This window comes from Bufo gargarizans, unplaced genomic scaffold (assembly GCF_014858855.1).
Source record: "Bufo gargarizans isolate SCDJY-AF-19 unplaced genomic scaffold, ASM1485885v1 original_scaffold_2116_pilon, whole genome shotgun sequence".
Taxonomy (NCBI): Eukaryota; Metazoa; Chordata; class Amphibia; order Anura; family Bufonidae; genus Bufo; species Bufo gargarizans.
In genome coordinates, this window is record NW_025334650.1 from 105,228 (window position 1) to 128,288 (window position 23,061).

The 23,061-nt window shown below is 44.5% G+C and overlaps 1 protein-coding gene across 5 annotated transcripts in view; it reads left to right on the plus strand.

The window, feature by feature from the left end:
• The window catches only part of SPATA13 (spermatogenesis associated 13), a 73,978-nt gene that overhangs the window by 45,386 nt on the left and 5,531 nt on the right, over positions 1-23,061 (plus strand). For 4 of the 5 annotated variants that reach the window (XM_044274904.1, XM_044274906.1, XM_044274908.1 and 1 more), the window contains 7 exons: positions 1,265-1,444; positions 1,542-1,727; positions 2,192-2,371; positions 4,149-4,381; positions 12,709-12,838; positions 14,321-14,693; positions 22,415-22,489. In XM_044274904.1, the coding sequence (XP_044130839.1) occupies positions 1,265-1,444; positions 1,542-1,727; positions 2,192-2,371; positions 4,149-4,381; positions 12,709-12,838; positions 14,321-14,693; positions 22,415-22,489 (1,357 nt within the window). The remainder of the gene's footprint in view (positions 1-1,264; positions 1,445-1,541; positions 1,728-2,191; positions 2,372-4,148; positions 4,382-12,708; positions 12,839-14,320; positions 14,694-22,414; positions 22,490-23,061) is intronic. The other variant, XM_044274905.1, reaches the window with a different exon arrangement.

Genomic DNA, 23,061 nt, shown 5'->3' on the forward strand with positions numbered 1-23,061 from the left:
GTTAAGATAATACAACTGTCTGCATCCGTTCAGAACGGATCAGTTTGTATTATCTGTAACATAGCCAAGACGGATCCTTCTTGAACACCATTGAAAGTCAATGGAGGACGGATCCGGTTTCTATTGTGCAAGATTGTGTCATAGAAAACGGATCCGTCCCCATTGACTTACATTGTGTGTCAGAACGGATCAGTTTGGCTCAGTTTCATCAGACGGACACCAAAACGCTGCAAGCAGCATTTTGGTGTCAGCCTCCAAAGCGGAATGGTGACGGGACGGAGGAAAACTGATGTAGTCTGAGCGGATCCTTTTCCATTCAGAATTAATTAGGGCAAAACTGATCCGTTTTGGACCGCTTGTGAGAGCCCTGAACGGATCTCAGAAACGAAAAGCCAAAACGCCAGTGTGAAAGTAGACTTGCCTGCGCCGTCCAGCCTGTATGGTCATTTTTCTGACCAGACAACGAAGAATTTCAATTCTGGGACTTTCAAATGTTGTGTCCATCTTTATTTAGTACATTAAAGGGGTTGTCCCATTACGAGAGCTTATCTCTCATCCACAGGAAAGATGATTTGTCTGGTCAGTGGAGATACGACTTCTGGGGCCCCCACCAGTCATGAGGACTGTGGCCCCTGCCAGTCATGAGGACAGGGCCTGTACTCTCTGGTAGAATGAAGCAAAAACGCACATGCATGTCTGCCTCTCGATGTTAGAGAGAATGTAGAACAAGTTCCATAGAGCTGAATGGGGCAGCAGCGTTCATGTGTGATTGCTGCTTCTTCAAACAGAGGAGCACGGGCATCCCCTTCTCATGACCCAGTGTTTAGACCTTCACCAACACTTTTTCCCTATTCTGTGGTTAGGAAATAAGTTGTTGTAATGGGGCAACCCCTTTTAAAAGAGTTATTCTTATCCTATAAAGTGCTGTACTGCTAGTATATGCCATCGCTCTACGATCATGGGGGACTGACTTCTGGGACCTTCCCCAATCCCGAGAATGAAAGGGCTGCAGCAGAGATTTAGCACTTCGCCCCTTTTTCTGCACCCTGACCACCCGATGTGCAAGGGACTGCAGCTTAGCCCAATTTTCAGTGAATAGGACCATCTGTAGATCCCTGCACAACCGTGTGACAGGAGTGCTTCACTTTTGGTATCAGTTGGACCTCCATTTATAAAAGTAAGGGATATCCTGACTATACGCCATCATTTTATGAGATGGGAACACTCCTTTTTAACTGCCTACTCTCAATGTATCTTGTTTCAGTTGATAAGTGATGGTAGCACTGTTTATGCAGAAGCTTTATGGGATCATGTCACCATGGATGATCAGGAGCTGGCCTTCAAGGCCGGAGATGTCATACGAGTCCTTGAAGCTTCAAATAAGGACTGGTGGTGGGGGCGAATCGGAGATGCTGAAGCCTGGTTTCCAGCAAGTTTTGTTAGGGTAAGGCATCACTAGACCACCTGAACAGAATACAATGTCCAACCTCAACGCCATGGATCTAAGTAATAAAGATTATTATTAATCCATATGTTTCTAGTTACGGGTGAATCAAGAAGATGTTTCTGAGAACTCTGGAAGCCTTCAAGATGAGGATCATGACTCTGATATTGCTAAATTTCGTCACAAGAGCCCTGAAAACAAGGATCAAATGCGAACAAATGTAATTCAAGAGATAATGAACACAGAGCGGGTCTACATCAAACATCTGAAGGACATCTGCGAGGTATACTGTGGGCTCCCCACCCCCATCCATACATCATGGATTAGCCTATATACAGATTTATCTACGCTGCTTCCATTATTTCTATGGTTTTAGTAGAGGAGAAAATTGTGTATTGATCTTACCAGGGTGATACAAAGTAAAACTGCTGTAACGAAGGAATGTTTGAATTATGCCAAGTCCTTCACTGCGCCTCTTGTCTGCATGGTACCTCAGTACCAAATTAATTGAGTTTATATACCAGGCTCTAGACCAGGCATGCACAACCTGCGGTCCTCCAGCTGTTGCAAAACTACAACTCCCATCATTCCCGGACAGCCTACAGCTATCAGCCTACAGAATGGCATGGTGGGAGTTGTAGTTTTACAACAGCTTGAGGGCCACAGGTTGAGCATCCCTGCTCTAGACCATGAACACCGTAACTGCTGCATTTTAAAAAAAACTGATTATGTGATTTATGATTTCAGGGCTACATCAAGCAATGTCGAAAGCACACAAGCATGTTCACTGAAGCACAACTGAAAACCATCTTTGGAAACATTGAAGACGTCTATAAGTTCCAGAAAACCTTCTACAAGAACTTGGAGAAGCAATACAACAAGGAAGACCCTCATTTGAGTGAAATTGGGGGCTGTTTCCTTGAAAATGTGAGTTGGTTGGGCATTATTTTTTTAAATTTTTGTCAATTCCCATTCAATAGAATGCCGAATCTTCCCAATGTGTGAAGACCAACCAGTTGTCCAGTGTGAACCCAGCCTAAAAGTTTTTGCAAATAAAGGTTATTCATTGTTTAGTGACAAGTTGGACTTCCAATATACTTTCTGCATCCACTCATCTGTGCAGGCCTCAGTAATAGGAGCTTTAAAGGGGTTGTCCAGTATAAGAAAAAACTTGTCTCTTTTCTCCCAAAAACAGCACCACCCTTTTCCATGGGTTGTGTTTAGTATTGCAGCTCATCTCTATTGGAGTCAATGGGACAGAGCTGTAATACTGCACTCAACCTGTGTTGAGGGGTGGTGCTCTTTTTAGAAGCAAGCAGCCATGTTTTTCTAATCGTGGACAACCCCTTCAACCTTTCACTTCCAAGGAATACAAATCTGTCCTGGTCATGGGATGGACGCACAGGTGCACAGCTCTTTACAGTTACAGTATAGTTACAGAGGAGCGCATCTGTGTGTCCATCACATCACCGAGACAGAGTTTTGTCCTCCGTTGAATGAAAGCAAGTAGATAGGATAGATCAATATCAGATCGGTGGGGGTCCAGCTCCCAGCAACCTCCACCAATCAGCTGTTTCGGGCACCCGCTATACAGCATGCGGATTGTACATTGTGTAGTTTCATGCGCCAGAGTACTGCAATGCAGCTCCCATTCACGTAAATGGGGGCTGAGCTGAAGTACCTTGGACTAGCCCCTACATTGTGTATGGTGCTGTACTTTGTATACAGTATAGTTTGCAGGCTCAATGGCGGCCTGAAACAGCTGATTAGTGGGGGTGCTGGGTATTGGACCCTCACAGATCTGATATTGATGACCTGTTCTCTAGATGGGCCATCAGTATCTGTAGCCCAGAAAACCCCTTTTAATGGCATTGGCAACTGATCCCACAACTGGAGCCCAATCCTATGAACAGGCAGTAGACGACAACACCGCATTGTTCTCTAGTTAATGGCATGGACCGTGTTACATAAGCAACTATCTGGCAGCATTATTTGGGCACCTTATGGCAGTGGTATTTGAGCGGTGTATGACTGTATTATTTGGGGTCTATATCATTGATCATATGGTGGCATGTCAGTAGAAGGAACTGCACAGGGCATCACTAGAGATGAGCGAATTTCCGCTTATGAAATTAGTTTGCGATTCGTTTACTGGTAAAATCAAAATTGTGTTATGGATTCCGTTACCACGGACCATAACGCAATTCTATGCCTTTTAGAGGCATTCCATTATTCATTCCGTCATAATAGAAGTCTATGGGATGCAAAATGGATCCGTTCCGTTTCCGTTATGCAGGGGAGTCCTCTAAAGGCATTCCGTTATGCATTCCGTCATAGAATTGCGTTATGGTCCGTGGTAACGGAATCCATAACGCAGTTCACCTTTTACCACCAAACTAAGTGTGAATGAATTTCAAAATATGAAATTCGCTCATCTCTAGGCATCACCCATCCTAATGCCAGCGCTGCATATCATTTTTCATTTCATACATTTTTGGTGTTTCAATTGGTCAGAAAAAAAATATCTGTTTCTTTATTTTGTTTTACAAACCAAAAAATTATTCATTTTTATAATTAATAACTAAAATTTTCATAATTAAATATAGTATTGCCAAAGTCATGCCCATTTTGGTTGATCCTGCCACTTATACAAAAGATAATGGAATATATTGCGTTGTTGTTGTTGTTTTGCATGCTCATGCAGCAGGATGGATTTTCAATCTACTCTGAGTACTGTAACAACCACCCCAACGCCTGCCTGGAGCTTTCCAACCTGATGAAGCACAGTAGATATCGGCACTTCTTTGAGGCCTGCCGGCTGCTACAACAGATGATCGATATCGCTATTGATGGCTTCCTGCTGACTCCAGTCCAGAAGATCTGCAAGTATCCTCTGCAGCTAGCCGAGCTGCTCAAGTACACAACCCAGGACCACAGGTGGGAGCTTGACTGCCAAATGACTCTTACAGGGGATAATTGAATTTAATAAGATACTTTTTTATTTTATTTTTTATAATTCAAAAGTCTAAAAATATTGTTAAAAATGTTTCATTTATCTTTACACTCTGATAATGATCGAATCGCTGATTTATTGAATCATCACACTCTTCAAAATCTCATTAGTGGACGGCACTCAGTGATTATGTACAGTAGTTGCAATTGCATTTGTACAAAAAAACAAAACACACAAATAGTTTATGAATATTTTATTATGCCTCTATTAGACCCCCACTTATTGGGAGACCACCTGTTCTGCGAGGTGAGGTAGACATTGGATGCCCCATTCAGGCCTCCTGCACACGAACGCCCCATGGCCGTGCTGCGAGCCGCAATGCACAAACACCGACCGCGGGGCAGCCACAGCGGGTCGCGGCCCCATTCACTTTAATGCAGGGATGGCCAACATGCGGCTCTCCAGCTGTTGCAAAACTACAACTCCCAGCATGCCCACACTGTCTACTGCTATCAGCCTACAGCAGGGCATGGTGGGAATCGTAGTTTTACAACAGCTGGAGAGCCGCAGGTTGTCCATCCCTGCTTTAATGGGTCCGCGATCCACCCATTCCGCAAAAAGATGGGACATGTTCTATATTTTGCAGAACAGAAGTACGGGATGAAACCCCACGGAAGCACTCCGCATCTCCGGATTTGCAGACCCATTGAAGTGAATGGGTCCGCATCCATGATGCGGAATGCCCACGGAGCAGCGCCTGTGTATTGTGTATCCGCAAATGTGGTCTGCAATACGGCAACGGGCCGCACACGTTCGGGTGCAGGAGGCCTCAGGCAGAGGTGGCCGCACAACTCGCACCATTCAGATGTACGGGAGTAATGGAAACATCCAAGCATATATGTGGCTGGTTCATCCAGAAGAGGTTTGGGGTAATTCATTTTGTCCAATAGGTTGGCCCTCCACCTATCTGACATTGATGACATATCCTGTGAATATGCTAAAAAATCTTGGTGGTAAGCATAAAAGGGTTGTCTGGGATTTTCAGACTGATGGTCTACCTTCAGGATAGGTCATCAATATGCATAGAAGCTTTAATCCAACTATTCAGCTATTATCCCTGATCAACTCATTACACCTGATGTGGTATAGTTTTTGGGGGGGTTTTGCCTACAGAGATGCAGCCTGCCTAGCCAGATACCGCTGCTTTCATTGCTGAAGCCCATTGACTATAATGGGATCTGGCGGGGATCCAGCCAGTTTCCGGTGAAGCACTGGATTTCGGCCAGACAAAACGATGCATGCACCAGTTTTTGTCCAGCTGAAACCCAGAGCTCATGCCAGAAACCAGACAAATCCCCAGCGCATCCCATTATAGTCAATGGGCCCTGCGGGGCACAGCTCTATCCGGCTAGACCGGATCCGGTGAACTCTGCCAGAACAGTCTGCCAGATACCTTACCGCAGGTGTGCAAGTAACCCAAGTCAACCAACAGTTTGTATAGAGCTAGAGAAAAGTGTTTATCCATGCACCAGATTTACCGTCCAGCCTGAGCCACTGTGATAAATCTGGGGCAGGTCTATATTTTGGCCATGTGTAGGATTAGTAAATCTGCCCTAGTGTGTGCGGTATATATGTATATATGTATGTGTGTATAGGACCACAGCTGCCCCATTATACATGACTGTACTTTTTAGTGTACAATGAGGTTTAGGCTCCATCCTATATGTATGTATGACACACATTGCATATTTTATATGTAAGGGTCCATTCACACATCTGTATGTGTTTTGCGGATCCGCAAAACACAGACACCGGCAATGTGCGTTCCGCATTTTGCGGACCTCACATCGCCGTCACTATAATAAAAATTGCCTAATCTTGTCCCCAATTGCAGACAAGAATAGGACATGTTCTATTTTTTTCGGGAACTGAATTGCGGACCCGGAAGTGCAGATCTGAAATTCCAGATCCGGGCAGCACATAGTGTGGCCCCATAGAAATTAATGGGTTTGCAATTCGGTTCCGCAAAATGCGGAACAGAATTGCAGACGTGTGAATGGAGCCTATGGTTTATACATATTTTTTTATTTATCAGAAATGTGTGAAAAACAACCGATAAGAACAAGGAAGTATCTGACTGCAAGACTTTTAGTTAAAAATCTAAGGAAAGAAATCTATATGTCTGCAGCACACAGGCTTTGTTGTCTATCTCCTCTGGAACAATCCTCAAGTCCTTTCTCAGCCTCAACCACAAGCTCTCAGTGTTCGCTCTTGAATTGACACATTCATCTCTTGGCTTTTAACGCTGTTTTGATGTCTCTCATGGTTGTCGTTCTCTTGCCACCAAATGATATTCTTAATTTCTCTCCCTCTTATCGCTCCATACTTCTTGGTGTATCGTGTGACCGCGGACCCCCCTCTATCTGGGGTAACGAATGGTCCTCTCAGAAGCACAATAGGAGTAGTGTTGGGCTGTGCTGGAGCTCAGCAGGGGAAAGTGGAGAAGGTCCACAGTGTGATGGCTGAAAAATAGAGTAATCTATTCTTCCTAGGCCGGCAGAGAATGTCGCTTCCCTGACCCTAATCTTTAAGAATTTCTGTATGGGAAAATGTGAATAAATTAGATATTCACACCCGTGGTGTAAATACCAGCTAGGACACAGATTTCCAGTCTTTGTTGTGGCATGTACGTGTCCGTCATAACTTGCAGTCTTCAGATCCTGACTGCCCGATTTGTTTATTCTTCTTGCTAATATTTAAAGTTGTCATCTAGAAGTTTTGTTATATTCTTTGTCCAAGCTGACGTTAAGCTTAACCCCTTGAAGACACTTAAGGACAGCTTTGTACTTAAAGGGGTTGTCCCACGACGAAGACTTAGTCTCTATCTATAGGATATGGGATAAGTGTCTGATTGGCAGGGTTCCAACCTGTGGAGTCCTTGGCTGATCATCAGAATGGGGGTCCCTGTATTTCCATGTTTGAATGGAGTGGTGGTTACGTGCAGCCTCTTCATTCCATTCTATAGGAACGTCGAGTACAACAAGTTGTCTTTCTCCGGCAATCTTTGGCAGACCCATATAGTCCAGTGGAGGTGCAGCGTCCACACGTGGCCTGACGATGATGGTAGTACTCACGGTTGCTCGTGCAGTGATGGGAGGGATGCACCCTTTTGTTTACTTGGGGAGGATTCCTGCCTGATGGTGGCCAGGGTGACCTTGATGTCAGATGAGCAGCAGGGTGCAAGGCAGGAGGACAGGGCCTGGCAGAGAGGGAGGCAATGATCAAGTCTGCTTGGAGGTAACAAATTGACAGTCTTTTTTACTGAGAGAAATGGTAGCTAGGGCTGCAGCTATCTATTATTTTAGTAATCAAGTATTCTACCGATTCAATCAAACAATTAATCGAGTACTCTAATCAGAAAAAAACTAATTAAAAGAACGTTTTCTATAAAAACTCATCAGCCCCCCTGCAATCAGTCCCCCCCCCCCCAGTGTCATCAATTCCCCCTCCAATGCAATTAGTTCCTCCAGCAGTGCCACCAGTTCCCCCTCCAATGTCACCAGCTCCCCCCACTGCCATCAGTTCCACCACTCCCCCCCTCCTAGCCATCGGTGCCCAGGCGCAGTGCCAGTGAACTAAAATACTTACTGTAACGGCACCGTTTCAGCAGACAAGGGGCTAAAATCCGTTTAGGCGATATGCCCCTTTCCGAGAGACAGGCACAGCTACTGCAGAACACCAACCTCCCGAACTGGATACAAAATAGCACTCCAAACTGGAACCTCCCAAATAGCTGTCAGTCAGACGAACAGGAAAAGCGTATCCGTCAGCTTACACTCCTGGCAATCAGTCTCCAACAGCATACAGGGAATCCCCCAATAACGAGACAAGGCTCCGTGTTGAGGGTCAAGCAGTGATCTGAAGTGCTGGCACACCCAGCCTGGTTTTTATTACAGTTTTTGCAGATACAGGACAGATACAACATATCCCCACAATGCATCATGGTTTCCTCCCCTCTGTCCCGGAGACGACCGAACACAATCCAATTATCTCTCAGGACAAAGGGGAGATCACCAATACACATGTGGAGACAACAGGACAGGAATCACCACCCAAACACACAATGGACACCCCCACAGCAAACACAGACATGTAACATATCCCCAGATAGCTCAAGTCTGAGTGCATATCATTAGGTGAATGGCACTCAGAATACACAAATACAATAATATTAGCTATCTGGGTGCCTCACATAACATACAATTTAAGCGAACGCATAATAACATAAAATACAATTCTACAGACAGAGTTAAGCTGTGCGGCCGGTCTGTCTTCTCCTTTACAGTTACTATGGGCCATAATCCTGAGGCAAGAGGCTTTTAAACAGTCCTCTCCAAAACCCAGTGGCGAGGTTGGTTTCGCCACACATCTCCCCCCCCCCCCAGGGAAGACTAACCAGATACCTGACCTCACGCCGGTCGGTACCTGAGTTAGTCTGGCAGCCCACCCACAACCCAATACTGGACCTGCTGAATTTCGTAGCCTGTCTCTGTCCAGTAAGTCCACCAAGGTTATGTTGGAAGCTGGTACTCCCGGTCTCTGTGTTGCTCCCTGGCTTGGAGTGGAGGTTGCTTTGTGGGCAGGGATCAGCGGTACTCTGCCCTGGTGCCAGCGTTACCACGGAAGAAGCCTGGTTGGAGTCTGGTTGTTGGAGGGGGAAACCGACTGTCTCCCCTTTGGCTAAACAGCCCTGTTGCTGGGGGACAGGACCAACTGTCCCTACCCCCTGTGCTGTAAGTGCAGAGACCACGGTCCCATCTGCACAGTTGTGGGGCTTACTGTCTCCCCCTGGTGCGTTAAGCTGCCGCTGGGGAGAGGGGGTAACGAGCTCCTCTCCCATACATACTTCCACCCGCTGGGGAGGGCGACCGACCGCCTCCGCTCCCAATACAGTGTCCTGCTGCTGGGGAAAGGAGACTGGGCTCTCTATCCCCTGTAGGACACTCTGCCGCTGGGGGACAGGACCGACTGTCTCTGCCCCCTGTAACTCCGCCTGCCGCTGGGGAATGGAGACTCGGCTCCCAATTCCCAAAAAATCATGCTGCTGCTGGGGGGCAGGAACAACTACCTCTGCCCCCTGTAACTCAGCCTGCCGCTGGGGAGGGAGGCCGTTGCTCTCCTCTCCCTGCATTTCACACTGCCTTCCCGGCACATCACTCTGCTGCTGGGGGGCAGGAACAACTACCTCTGCCCCCTGTAACTCAGCCTGCCGCTGGGGAGGGAGGCCGCTGCTCTCCCCTCCCTGCACTTCACACTGCCTTCCCGGCATATCACTCTGCTGCTGGGGGGCAGGAACAACTACCTCTGCCCCCTGTAACTCAGCCTGCCGCTGGGGAGGGAGGCCGCTGCTCTCCTCTCCCTGCATTTCACACTGCCTTCCCGGCATATCACTCTGCTGCTGGGGGGCAGGAACAACTACCTCTGCCCCCTGTAACTCAGCCTGCCGCTGGGGAGGGAGGCCGCTGCTCTCCTCTCCCTGCATTTCACACTGCCTTCCCGGCATATCACTCTGCTGCTGGGGGGCAGGAACAACTACCTCTGCCCCCTGTAACTCAGCCTGCCGCTGGGGAGGGAGGCCGCTGCTCTCCCCTCCCTGCACTTCACACTGTCGCTGGGGAATGGAGACTAGGCTCCCACTGTCCCGCAACCGTAACCTCCGATGGAGGTCCACCCAACGTGGCAGCTGACCGTCACCTTCTGCCCGGTATAGTAGGGTCTTAGACACTAGATTCCTCACGAACTTCACGTATTTCTCAGCTGGATTGGGTCCGAAGAAGTTCAGCCGCAACCACATCATACGGTCAAATTCCTCCACAGAGTATCTGTACTCCACTGCTGGTTCCATCCTGGTGCTTTTAGGGTCGCTGTACTGAGACATGCGTTGCCCTTAAGTTGTAAAATCCAAAGAAATGGTGTCTCCTGTAGCTGTCCTTCTGGCTGTAGGAACGATCCCGCTGCTGCCACCAATGTAACGGCACCGTTTCAGCAGACAAGGGGCTAAAATCCGTTTAGGCGATATGCCCCTTTCCGAGAGACAGGCACAGCTACTGCAGAACACCAACCTCCCGAACTGGATACAAAATAGCACTCCAAACTGGAACCTCACAAGTAGCTGTCAGTCAGACGAACAGGAAAAGCGTATCCGTCAGCTTACACTCCTGGCAATCAGTCTCCAACAGCATACAGGGAATCCCCCAATAACGAGACAAGGCTCCGTGTTGAGGGTCAAGCAGTGATCTGAAGTGCTGGCACACCCAGCCTGGTTTTTATTACAGTTTTTGCAGATACAGGACAGATACAACATATCCCCACAATGCATCATGGTTTCCTCCCCTCTGTCCCGGAGACGACCGAACACAATCCAATTATCTCTCAGGACAAAGGGGAGATCACCAATACACATGTGGAGACAACAGGACAGGAATCACCACCCAAACACACAATGGACACCCCCACAGCAAACACAGACATTTAACATATCCCCAGATAGCTCACGTCTGAGTGCATATCATTAGGTGAATGGCACTCAGAATACACGAATACAATAATATTAGCTATCTGGGTGCCCTCACATAACATACAATTTAACCGAACGCATAATAACATAAAATACAATTCTACAGACAGAGTTAAGCTGTGCGGCCGGTCTGTCTTCTCCTTTACAGTTACTATGGGCCATAATCCTGAGGCAAGAGGCTTTTAAACAGTCCTCTCCAAAACCCAGTGGCGAGGTTGGTTTCGCCACACTTACCTTTCCTGTAGGGGTGCTGCCGACACTCCATCCTCTGCACTGGGACCTGACGTCACACAGCATCAGGTCATAGTGTGTGCTTACGTGCACTATGTCCTGACCATGTGTGTGTACGTCAGGATCTAGTGCAGCACTGTGCGGGTGACCACGGAGCGTGAGTAATAGCAAGCTCTTCACTCGCACTCCGTGGTCCCATGGCACAAACGAATCATCGATGCAAAATATTTGCATTGATGATTTTTATTTTTTGTTGAGTTACTCTGTTAATTCGAGTAATGGTTTCAGCCCTAACGTTAGCAGGTGCAAACCTGCATAATGGGTACAGTTCTGAGGTGTAACCAGGTAGTTTTTCAAAGACTGTGTATAGAGTGAATGGCTCTCCTCTGGGTCCTTTTCCAGATAAGCACTGCAGTCTTCCAAAATCAGCCAATAGCATGCAACTTTTTTTCCTTTCTCTATCGATGGCACTGCAGTGGTCAAACAGATGGCCAGTCTGTCTCTGGAGTATGTCTGGAAGCCTGACCCTTCAACCCCAGACAATGCAGTGAAGTCTACAGCCTAAGATGTGTGTTACCTTCACTGGTTTCCTGTCCACGCACTTAAAAATGTCCTCTGTATCGTCGGTAAAAATTCCATTGTGCTCTCCTTCTGAGGTTTTCTCTTAGTGCAGTTGCTTTTCTGGCTGCTTTTCACTCACAGGGTGGGTGTTTGCTTGTCCAAGGATGCCACTCTCTCCACATCTTCTGCTACACTGTATTTACTTCTAGTATACTCTCTTTCCACTTCTACCCTGGCCTACTGACCAGCTACTACCAAGGGCTGGGACCAGCCCACACCCGACAACATTCAGGGTGACTTACTAACATTGTAGGTGGTAGATTTGGGGCATGCAAGCCCTGGGACTGCCCCCATATGGGCAGTGCTTGCATAGGCCCCACCTATTTTTGGCCCAGGATGCGTCTTATCACCCAATCTGTGCAGAAACAGATATAAGAAAGAAAATGACATCATATCTACTGTTAATATATAAAATGTTGTCTTGTGTATAAACTTTTTTTTTTTGTCTTTCTTAATACACGATAGGCTCTGTTCACACTAGTGTCATGGCTTCTCTTCAGAATGTAGCCACAACAAATGGATCTCAGCAATATATGTTAGTGTGATCTGTTGGGGTTCCAGTATTCTGTATGAAAAGTGAAACGTTGCAAATGATGCTGTTGTTGCTGTTAGAAAGTAGCAAAATCCTGATGGAACAGAATCTTAACCACAAAGGACATACATCACCTATTTAATTTTTAAGCCCAAAAATTCACAAGACTCTATTTTCCAAGTTCTTGGAGTCAGAGTGTAGGACATGATGAATTTCTCCCAATGTTTCTACAACTAATCTGAAAATAGGAGCTCTGCTGGTGAACACCTTCCATTCGTTCCCAGTAATCGCCCTCCCTGTGTTATGCATTGTGTGTTGACTTGTCAAACATCAGCTTGTTTCTCTTGCAGGGATTACAACAGAATAAAAGAAGCCTATGAAGCCATGAAAAATGTGGCCTGCCTAATTAATGAACGGAAAAGGCGACTGGAGAGCATTGACAAGATTGCCTGCTGGCAGGTCTCCATAGTTGGGTGGGAGGTGAGTTCTTGGCAGCGTACAGGATTCAGTAAACAAAAAAAAAAAAAATCTAGTACCAGGAAACTGATATCTCTAAAATAATGGTTTTGGAGGTTATGCAAATCTCTGACTGGAAATGCCCAGTTATTTAGTATCATCAGAAAGAGAGAGAATTTCCTACTTTAGAAAAAAAAAAAAAAAAAAACGCCAGTAAGTCCTTATAACTTCTTATCAGAAAAAGATAATATATCATGTTATGTCTTAGTGACAATATGACTGCCAGAAGAACTTATCTAGGGATCACCATCCTGATTCCATTAACGTTTTCACATTGGGTTGTTTCACTCAATAACAACTTTGCTGTTTTGGGGTCTGAGAAGCAAAGTGAAGATTTAAAGAAGCCCTGTCGCCTCTCCTGAAATGTCTGTTTAATTACTTGCATTCCCCATGTAATAACAACTCTGAAGCATGAAAATCCAGCTGGGTGTTCGCAATTGGGTGTGTGTCATACTATTCAATCAGGGCTGCCAGTGTCAGACTGTGCAGGGACTCCCCACCAACTAGTAACACCCAGCTGGATCTTCATTGCAAACTATTAGCACGTGATCCATAACTTCTAGCAGGAATAATAAAGGAATAGCAGAGCTTAGAGTCATAAGAACTGATGCTCTAGCATTGTTATAACACGAGGAATGCAAGTAGTTACTAAAACAGACCTGTCAGAGGTGAGAGGTCCTCTTTAATAGCAGCCATGATGCTTATCACTCAGATTTTCTAGAAAAAGATATTGTCCTCTATTTTGCCTAGTTTTATGTTCTCCTGTATATTTCAAGAATATTCCCCCAAGCTGATTTCAGAATTTAGCATTTTTTAATTTATTTTTTAATCTGTCAACAGATATTTCTCGAAGAGCAGTGCTCTCCTTTGCATTGCATTCTTGGAGTTTTTCCTACATTAGTTTATGGTTCAGTCCCAATGGGAAGACTCTCAGAATGCAGATCATCAGAACAAGCCCTGTATAGACTTTGAGCAAGCTGGAGAAGGTGGCAGATTTCAGCTCTGGAGCTTACTGAAAATTATGAACGTAGCTCTGGGCTAAAATCATGACCTTACATACTTTATCCTGAAGTTGCTCAACTTTTATGTAGAAAGAATCTTAGTCTAAATGTGAACTGTATAATTTATGTTAAAAGGTTTCAAATCATTTTAGGTGTCTGTAAGGATATGGCTACCTACATAGAAATCCATGTAGGTAGGTACATCCTTATGAGACTAGAGCATGAATCCGACTAATTACAGGCACCTCTGCCCCATGTCCCAAAGTGTGAGCATCATGTTTGTTCTAAGCCTATCTGTATGTACTAACAGTTTAGAACCTTATCTGTGGGTGCTGAGAATGGAAGGTCTATTGGGCAGACTAGATGGGCCAAATGGTTCTTATCTGCCGACACATTCTATGTTTCTATGTCTACAAATATAAAAATTTTATTTTTATTTTTTTAGGGACAAGACATTTTAGCCAGAAGTTCTGAGCTGATCCATTCAGGGGAACTAACAAAGCTCTTCAAACAAAGCAAGAGCCAGCAGAGGACTTTTTTCCTCTTTGACCACCAGCTGGTCTTCTGCAAGAAGGACTTGTTGCGCAGAGACATCTTGTATTATAAAGGGAGTATAGACATGGACGAAATGGAATTCACTGATGTAGAAGATGGAAAGGACAGGGACTTCAATCTTAACATTAAGAACGCTTTTAAGATGGTGAATAGGCAAACTGATGAAGTGCATTTATTTTGTGCCAAGAAACCGGAGGACAAGCAGAGATGGCTCCAAGCATTCTTAGATGAACGAAAGAGAGTCCAGGAAGACAAAGATATGGGTAGGTTTGATTAATCCTTCCTTCTGTTCTCCAAGTGCTACAAAAAAAAAAGCAGAGTGCCACTCGAAAGAGTGTTCTCCAAGATACTAGGTTTTGTAATCATAACACGTTGTAGTGACATATAGGACATGTGATAACATCCATAGTATCATACAGTATTACCCTCTATAGGAATTCACATAATAGTAGAGGTAACAGAACACATGTCCATCACATATCATAGGATAGGTACTCCTTATCTGTAACCCAGAAGATAAAACCAAAGAGCTATTGAATACAAAGACAAAGAAATCCTGACCAGTCAAACAATCAGTCATGTTGTCATAGGTATAAGTAGTAATAATGTGGTACAATTAGCATTACAAATCCACCGGTGCCAAACATGATAGAACGATGGCAATAATCTTTTTGTAAATGTAAGTAGTGTTAATAACGGATATAACTTCATCCATAAGGATTTGCAGCTGTGTCCAGTATCTGCCGAACACTATCTTAGAAATGAAAATTATTTTGCAAAGTAATGGCCTAATTTGAGCTGGGAATTGTAAGTCTAAAAAGAGCAAGGCCATATGAGGAGCCAATGAGATCTCTTTACATAGTAATTTGTATATCTATTGCCAAAATAGTTGAGCCATTGGGGAGAATATTAAAATGTGGAATAGGTTCCCTATACATCCGCATCCCGTCCAGTATCTTGAAGTGACATAACACCTCAGGAAAGTCTTCACAGTCGCCTCGAAGTGAGAGCTACATTTCAGATTGGTATAGATTAAGCGTAAAGCTTTTGACCAGTCTTCCACAGGAAAAGAACGTTCTAAATCCTATTCCCATTGCGAAAAAAGGGATTGGGCTCGTTAATGACTTGTGGTTCACTAGTAAGCAAATTTTTCAGACCTTTTTAACCCAGTTGAAGAATATAATGAACATCCTAGTTTCACATGGTTTAATCTCCTTTACTTGGTTGGATCGAAAATTCCTAATTTGAAGGTACTTATAACAAGTCACGTTTGTCTAGATGGAAAGTGTTTCTTAAGGTGGAGAAAGTACTAGAAGGGAATTTCCATCAAACAGTTTGCAAGGTTCTCCATACATTGGATGCAGAGTTTAAGGGGTTGAGAAAGGATGGATGAAGAGTTTGGCAAACCCCCCAACTTGGTCAGACATGTAAAGAGAAGATTACTTGCCTGCTTCCCGACAATGGATCTTTGCTCCTTCTCCTCCTGGCCTGACATGCTCTGCTGCACTCTCTCGCTAAAAACTTCCAGTTTGACACCACCTGCAGCCCAATCGCTGGCTGCAGCGGTGATCTGATCCCCTTGCGTCATGTGAGCATTTGTGACAGAGGCCTTATAAATAGGTAATAAGGAAGAAAGTAATTACAGATCCCACAAAGCTGCAATCATAGCATGTCGTAAAGTACATGGGAAAACTCAGATTGGCAGCACTACTCATCCCACACACTTGGGTACAGACCAGTGAAGAGGCTTGCAAGCCGGATGGTGCAGGCAGATAGGATCCTGGCTGCGGATTATTGAAATTTCTGGTAAATTACATGGGGACACACCTGTATACAATATTTCTGCAAATTCATGTGCCACCAGCCAGTCAATTTTAAGACCTGGGTCGCCAAATAATATAAATGAAGATTTGGCACACCATGGTCTCTCGTCAATCTATTTCTAGTTTAACCACTTCAATTCTACCCTAGGCTTGTGATTAGCCCATATAAATTTCAACATAATCTGGTGGCGGTAGGAAAAAAACACTTTCGGTAATAGGATTGGCAATGTCCTAAAAATAAAATGGCTTCGGCAAAAGAAGCATTTTAAAAGTAGCTACTCTGTCAAACCATGATACCTCTAGTCTCTTGGAGGAGGGAAGTCAGAGATGACTCATAAGTCTTATACTGAGATTTAGAAGAGTGAGATAACAAATTAGAATACCTTACAATTGGGGGTATTTCTGCTGTAGATAGTAAAGTTCCATGGAAAGGTTTATCGGAAGAATCTGATTTCTGTATATTGAATTTATAATAAGATATTTAAGCCAAATGATTGAATACATCCTAAAGTACATTCCAAAGACTTTACTGGAGAAGAGAGGTCAATGTTGCATCATCTGTGTATAAGGCAATAAGATGTGTATGGGCGCCAATGGTAATACCTTGAATAAACATGTGGTCCCTTTAATTTCTGTGCTAAAGATTCCATGAACAAAATAAAGATAAGGAGGGGGGGGGGGGGGGGGGGGAGACCTTCAGCATGTTCCAGTCTTGAGATGAAATTGATCTGATAGAGTGCCACTGGTGAATACTCTGACCAAAATTGTGAATATAAGCCTATAATAACATTTCAGATGTTACCTGAAAAGCCAGATGTATTTAGGACTGCACACACATGTGGCTAATTAATGCAATCAAACATTATGGCATCAAGAGATAGCAAAAGTGAAGGAACCTCTGCATTTTTCAAAATTATTCTATATATTCAAGACTCTTCTAAAGTTATCCCTTCACAAAGCCTACCTGGTAGGAAAGGGGCAAGTCTTAAAGCAATTAGTTCAGTATAAATTTTGATGTCAATGTCGACTAGAGAGATTGGTCTGAAATGTCAGGGGTTTTGAGCAAGGGTATAATTAAGGCTGTCTGATTCTCTCTAGGGAATGACTTGTCATCTATCGCCTTCTGGTACACAAGGCAAAGATGGGTAGAGAGAATATCTTGAAATGTTTTATAGTATTCATTGGACAGCCCCTCGGGCCAGGGGAGGGATTTAATAATCTCCAAGATTGAGTGAGGGGTAGGGAGATCAATTGGTCATCTGTTAGAATGGACACATTGATTTGTTGTAGAAAGGATTGAACCTCTTAATCATTAGCTTTTGTGATTTAGTGTGTTTAGAATGAGATGCAAGAAGCTTCCTAACTGGGAATAATGGTTAGCCCTGGTTCTTTTTAATTGCCATTCGTAACTATGTAAAAGACAGGATCGGAAATGGATTGTGTAAAACTGGGGGGAACCAAACGCCCCCCCCATCCCCCCAACACTTGGCCAGACTTGTAAAGGGAAGATTACTGACCTGCTTCCCAATGGTAGTTCCCTGCTATTTTTTCCTTCAGGCCTGCAATGTTCCGCTGGGCTCCCTTGATGTCAACATCTGGTTTGACATCGCTGCAGCCAATCACTGGCCGCAGTGAAGAATAGATCGCCTTAAGGTGAACTTAGAAAAACTAGCATGTTTAAGTCTGTGAGCATCTTTTTCAGTACATGGGTTTCCTGTGCACAGAATATATTGCCTTTTAATACACAAGCTTCAGTCTATATATTTTTCCACTTTTGGGGGCTACTTAGCCTTTTAACATTCATACAAGCGATTTGAAGTACCATTCTAAAAATGAATATTAATATCTGACGCTGGAACATACCTCACATAGCAAAAACTGCCACATACATTAAGAGCTAGTGATACAAAATCATTATCTGACTGCACACCATGACCGAAAACCTAAAAAGTTGATGACAAACGTCGGGTACAAACAGCAAAAGCTGATGATCAAGAACGGTTGAGATGCCAAAAGTATATCTGGCATGAAAGAAGAAAGGAATAGTGTCAGAAGTCTGTACCTCGCAGCAAGAAGAGAATACCTGAGCGCCCAGATGATTTACGAGGTGGCACCAATGTCCAATCTGCAGAAACATGGAGTGGTGGTCATTGACGAGATGATGTCTTCTCAGGCGGACGAGGATTCCATGGGGGGTGCGCGAAGAGTTTCATGCTGTCTTCTGCAGATGTAATGACATGCAGCTTATTTTCTCTGGAAATGAATAGATGGATGAGAAAACCTCACATGTAGATAATCTTGTGTTGGCGGAGAGTAGCTGTTATTGGAGCCAGATGACATCAAAGCTGCAGGGTTGCTGCCAAAAGATTGGTGTAAAAAGAGACCAGTCGATATGGATGTGGAAGTGGGTTTAGCTTTTTGGCCATAGATATCAAGTCCTCTTTCATGCTGTAAAAATGAATGTGTGCCAGGATGTCCCTAGGTATATCCTCTGCTAGGTGTTTTGGCCTAGGCACTGTATGCACACTTGTCTATTATCAGGTCTTGTGAAAAGCAGTCCAGCAGGACCGTTTTTTAATGAGTGACTGGAGATATGGCGTAAGGTCAGCTTGTATCCCCCTGAATTTGACGTTTCACTGTGATCTATTCTCCAGATCGGCAAGTTTGGCTTTCAATTGTCTTATTTTAGGTCATCAATAAGATCATTGTGCGAATTAGCAAATTCACACATCTTGGATATGTGTTGAACTGTCTCCCATCTCTTGAACAGAGATATATTAAGTGGTTTTATCGCTTGTATTATGTCTGCATGCAGAGACCTGCCTAAGGCCGGCAGCATAGTTTTCATAGACTCCTCTGTGATAGCTTTGTATGCAGATAGCATGTCCACAAGATTTATATACACCTCCAATATCTCAGATGTACCTGAATCAGGTGGAGACCAACGTGGTCTCTGTTGTGTTGGGCTATGCACGGAAGGAGGAGGAGACGTGGTGACACTTGTAGGAGAGGCCAGGCTGCTGCCGTGTGCTGTGTCCTCTGCAGCGCTCCATGAACGTGGTTAGTATGTGCCTGTATGTTTCCCCTCAGAGGAGTCCATCGCCAATGTCTGAGGAGCTTCTTCTTGGTAGCAGTAGACATTCAGTAAGGTCTCCCGTACATGTCGATTCCAAGAACTGAGCCTCAGACTCGGAGCATTTGTCCATGCCCTCTTGTATTCAGCCCAGGGCTGTATAAAGTAAAAGCCCGTGATTTTCCCTTACTTTTTTTGGGTCAGTATCCTCCGTGGCATCATACTCGTAGTCTGAAGGGTTGGAGCAGTTTTGAAGCATGGGTGCTGGGTATAGTCGTTGTAAATAGTAGTGAGGAGCAGGAGCTGAGATCTCAAGCGACCACTTATCTTGGAGGCCAAGCCATGCTCCCATCCTAAACCTTTTTCAAAAGAAGGATCGTAGATAAGTGCCCTCCCCACGCCCAAAGTTTATAGAGTAATGTCTAAGTTTCGGGGTCTTCCTAGTTTGCCATGCAAGCATTCCCTTCCCTGGAGCTAGATGTACTACATTTAGCCCACCTAGAGGGGAAGAGGGTGAGAAACCTGATGACTACACCTCTTCAACCTCCAGACGAGGGACACCCGTTAGGCAGCTGCACCCTGAGAAACCCTGTGACAAAGTAAAAATCACAGGGAACTCCACAGACTACCCAGCCTGATGCTTGACTGTATAAAAGTACCTCAGCCAGAAGGCTGAGCTAAAACAAGAGCTGTGTGTGCTTGAAAGAATGAAGAAATAAGTGCATGTGCAAATGCCCACTAGTAATCAGGTAAATTTCCCACCTGAAGTGATTGGGGTTCTGCTGCAGTACCAAGTAGAACTGCTATCCAATCGCCTAAATCGGACTGAACTACGCCTAGGCCATGACCAATGAATGTGACGCCACAGGCCTAGGAAGAGACTGCTGTACATTGTATAGCGGCTGTGCTTGGTATCACAGCTCATTCCCATTCACTTCAATTGGGCTGTGCTGCGCCTGGGTCATGTGACCGATGAACGTGACATCCCATAGCCTAGGCAAAGCTGCGAGAAGACCGCGGCACTACTGCAAGCTCCAGTGCCTTCTCAAATAGTTGATCACCGATCAGATACTGATGATGGGTCATAAGTAAAAAAAAAAATCCCAGAAAAACCCTTGAAATTACTTGCCATGGACATCAGACAGTTCATATAATTGGGGAGATTGTGGAGAGCTCTCCAACTATAAATCGAGAGGGCCTCCCTCATGTCTTGCCGTGAGGCTTCCACCTACGTTGATCCGCCCCTGAAGTGTTAGTTGCTGTGATGGTTGCTGTTTATTTCTGGCAGTGTGTGAGTGATTCCCAAAGCATTGGACGTGTCTGAGTGAACATCAGTGGTCCAGTCAGAAAAGACCACGTAATAATGTATAAGCTCTTGATCATCTCGGCATGGAAAACATTGCTTGGAATGCTGGATTTTCACAAGTGTGATAAGGCTGAGTCATATTTTGGCAATATTGTGGCTTGGGGGGGATTTCTTTCCTGTAATGCTCCAATAGCCGGAATTTTTCCGGATGAAGCAACTATAAGGTCTGAATCTCCTCCTCCCTAAAATCTCTATATAAACTGACATTCACTACAAGAAGGCATAATTTTGCCTGGATTCCGCACATTCCTTTTGAGAAAATGCCAGCAAGTATGAAGCCGCACTTGTCTATTCCTTATATTCTCGTCACGACTGGTAACTATATTCTACTACTCGCGTTCTTTGGAGACTTTTTTGTTGTATCTGGTATTCAGATCTTTATTTATCAGTAGGCTTATAAAGGGCTTCTCTAGGACATAAAGGGGTTTTCCAGTACTTTTATGTTCACAACGTAACCAGATGATCTGACATGACTATCTTAACAACTGGGGTCTGACATACCTCATCCTCCACCGATCAGTAGATCTTCTGTCGTGACAGAACTACACAAACAACTCTGTTCATTGTGTAGTGGATGGAGCTGGTTACTGCCTCACTGCCTCCATTTACTACAGTGGGAGCAATGCTGCAGTAACCAGCTCCGTCCGCCCCACAATGGATGGAGCTGGGTAGTCCTAGAGCTTCTGCAGATTGGCCAGGATCCGAGACCTTGCAATCCTGCCAATCAGATATTGATGGCTAATGCTAAAGAAAGGCCATCAGTATAAAAGGAGTGGACTATCCCTTCAAGAACTGATGACCCATTTTTAGTATATGTAATCTATATCAGATGTTTCGGGGTCTGACAGGATACCGCAAGTCAATCAGCTGGGCATGACTGATCGGGTAATGCCAGGTGTAGTGCAGGACACTTGATGTTCTCTTGTTTTTGAATCCTTGTCATACAGCATCCTTTTGACCTAGTGACCTAGACATAATGCAGAATATCAGTTTTACCAGGAGTCTTCCTTTAAGGCCTACTGCACATGACTATCTGTTTTTTGGTCTGCAAACTGCGGATGCACAAAATACAGATGTGGTGGATGTGCATCCTGCAATTTTTGCGGGGCTCACTGTAAAAAAGAAAACAAAACAAAAAAAAACTATTCTTGCCTGCAAAACAGACAAGAATAGGGCAGGTTCTATAATTTGCAGCCTGGCCGCAGGGATGCGGACCGCACACGGATGACATCCATATGCTGTCCTTTTAGAAAGGAATGGGTTCATGTGCATTTTCGGATTGGACACTGACCAAAAATATAGAAATGTGCATGAGGCCTAAGTCATGACTTTAACAAATCTGTCCCAAATCTCCCTCCGTATTGGTTGAAACGGGCAATTAAGATGGTGTTACTGGAGATTGTTGATGTTGAGAAGGCCACATGATGGATAATGAGCTCTATGAGGGCAGATGTTCAAGTTTAGGGGGAAGGGGAGGTGGCCTGACTCACTACAGTCCTGGAACAAAGGTCTTGAGTTGAAGCTAAACGCCAAATAGTCGACCCTAACCAAGTGAACAGGTGTAGACTAGTCAGAAAGAGACCGTACATAACTAATATACAGTATATACACTTCTATGTGTGCTACCAGGATGGCACCTAGCACTTAATAATGGATAACGCTTATCTTGATATTTTCAGATCTCTTATGGGTTTTGTCTTTTTTTTTTTTTTTTTTTATTAGGTATGGAAATATCAGAAGACCAAAAGAAACAAGCCATGAACAATGCGAAGAAGTCAAGGCAGGGGAAGATGAAAGGTGGGTGTTTTTCTCTGGTTTAGACAAATGGTAAACCGGTAAACAGAGGGTGTCGCTGCGGTATTGTGGTATCATCCTAGTCGTGCAGTCTGAACTGTTACATACAATTGTTCTCGGTTTTCAGATATTTCAGGCTGTTGTGTTATCCATTGAAATTTGACAAAAACCCAGAAACGTCCCTTACCGTAAATTTTATATTCTATCATGCTATATGCATGTGATATTAGGAGCTCTATGGTTAATAAGTCCTACATTTTATATAGTTTTTTTTCCACTCTGAGTATAGTGCTTCTTTAACCCCTTGAAGGTCTTTCCTTCCACCATTTACTATTGAGTTGACCCTCTAATATATAGCGTTTCACATACATGACATGCCACAAATGCAGCAGACCTTGATAAAATGTGACACTACCACTAGACAATGTAAATCAATATATGCTTGGAGACTGCTCCTAATTATTTCCGCGATGCCGGAGAGCGCTTCCCAGCATAGCTGAGGCCTGAGGCTGGATCCAACCCCAGCATTGTGACATTCAGCAGTCATTTTTATAATTGCCTTACCCAGCACTGAG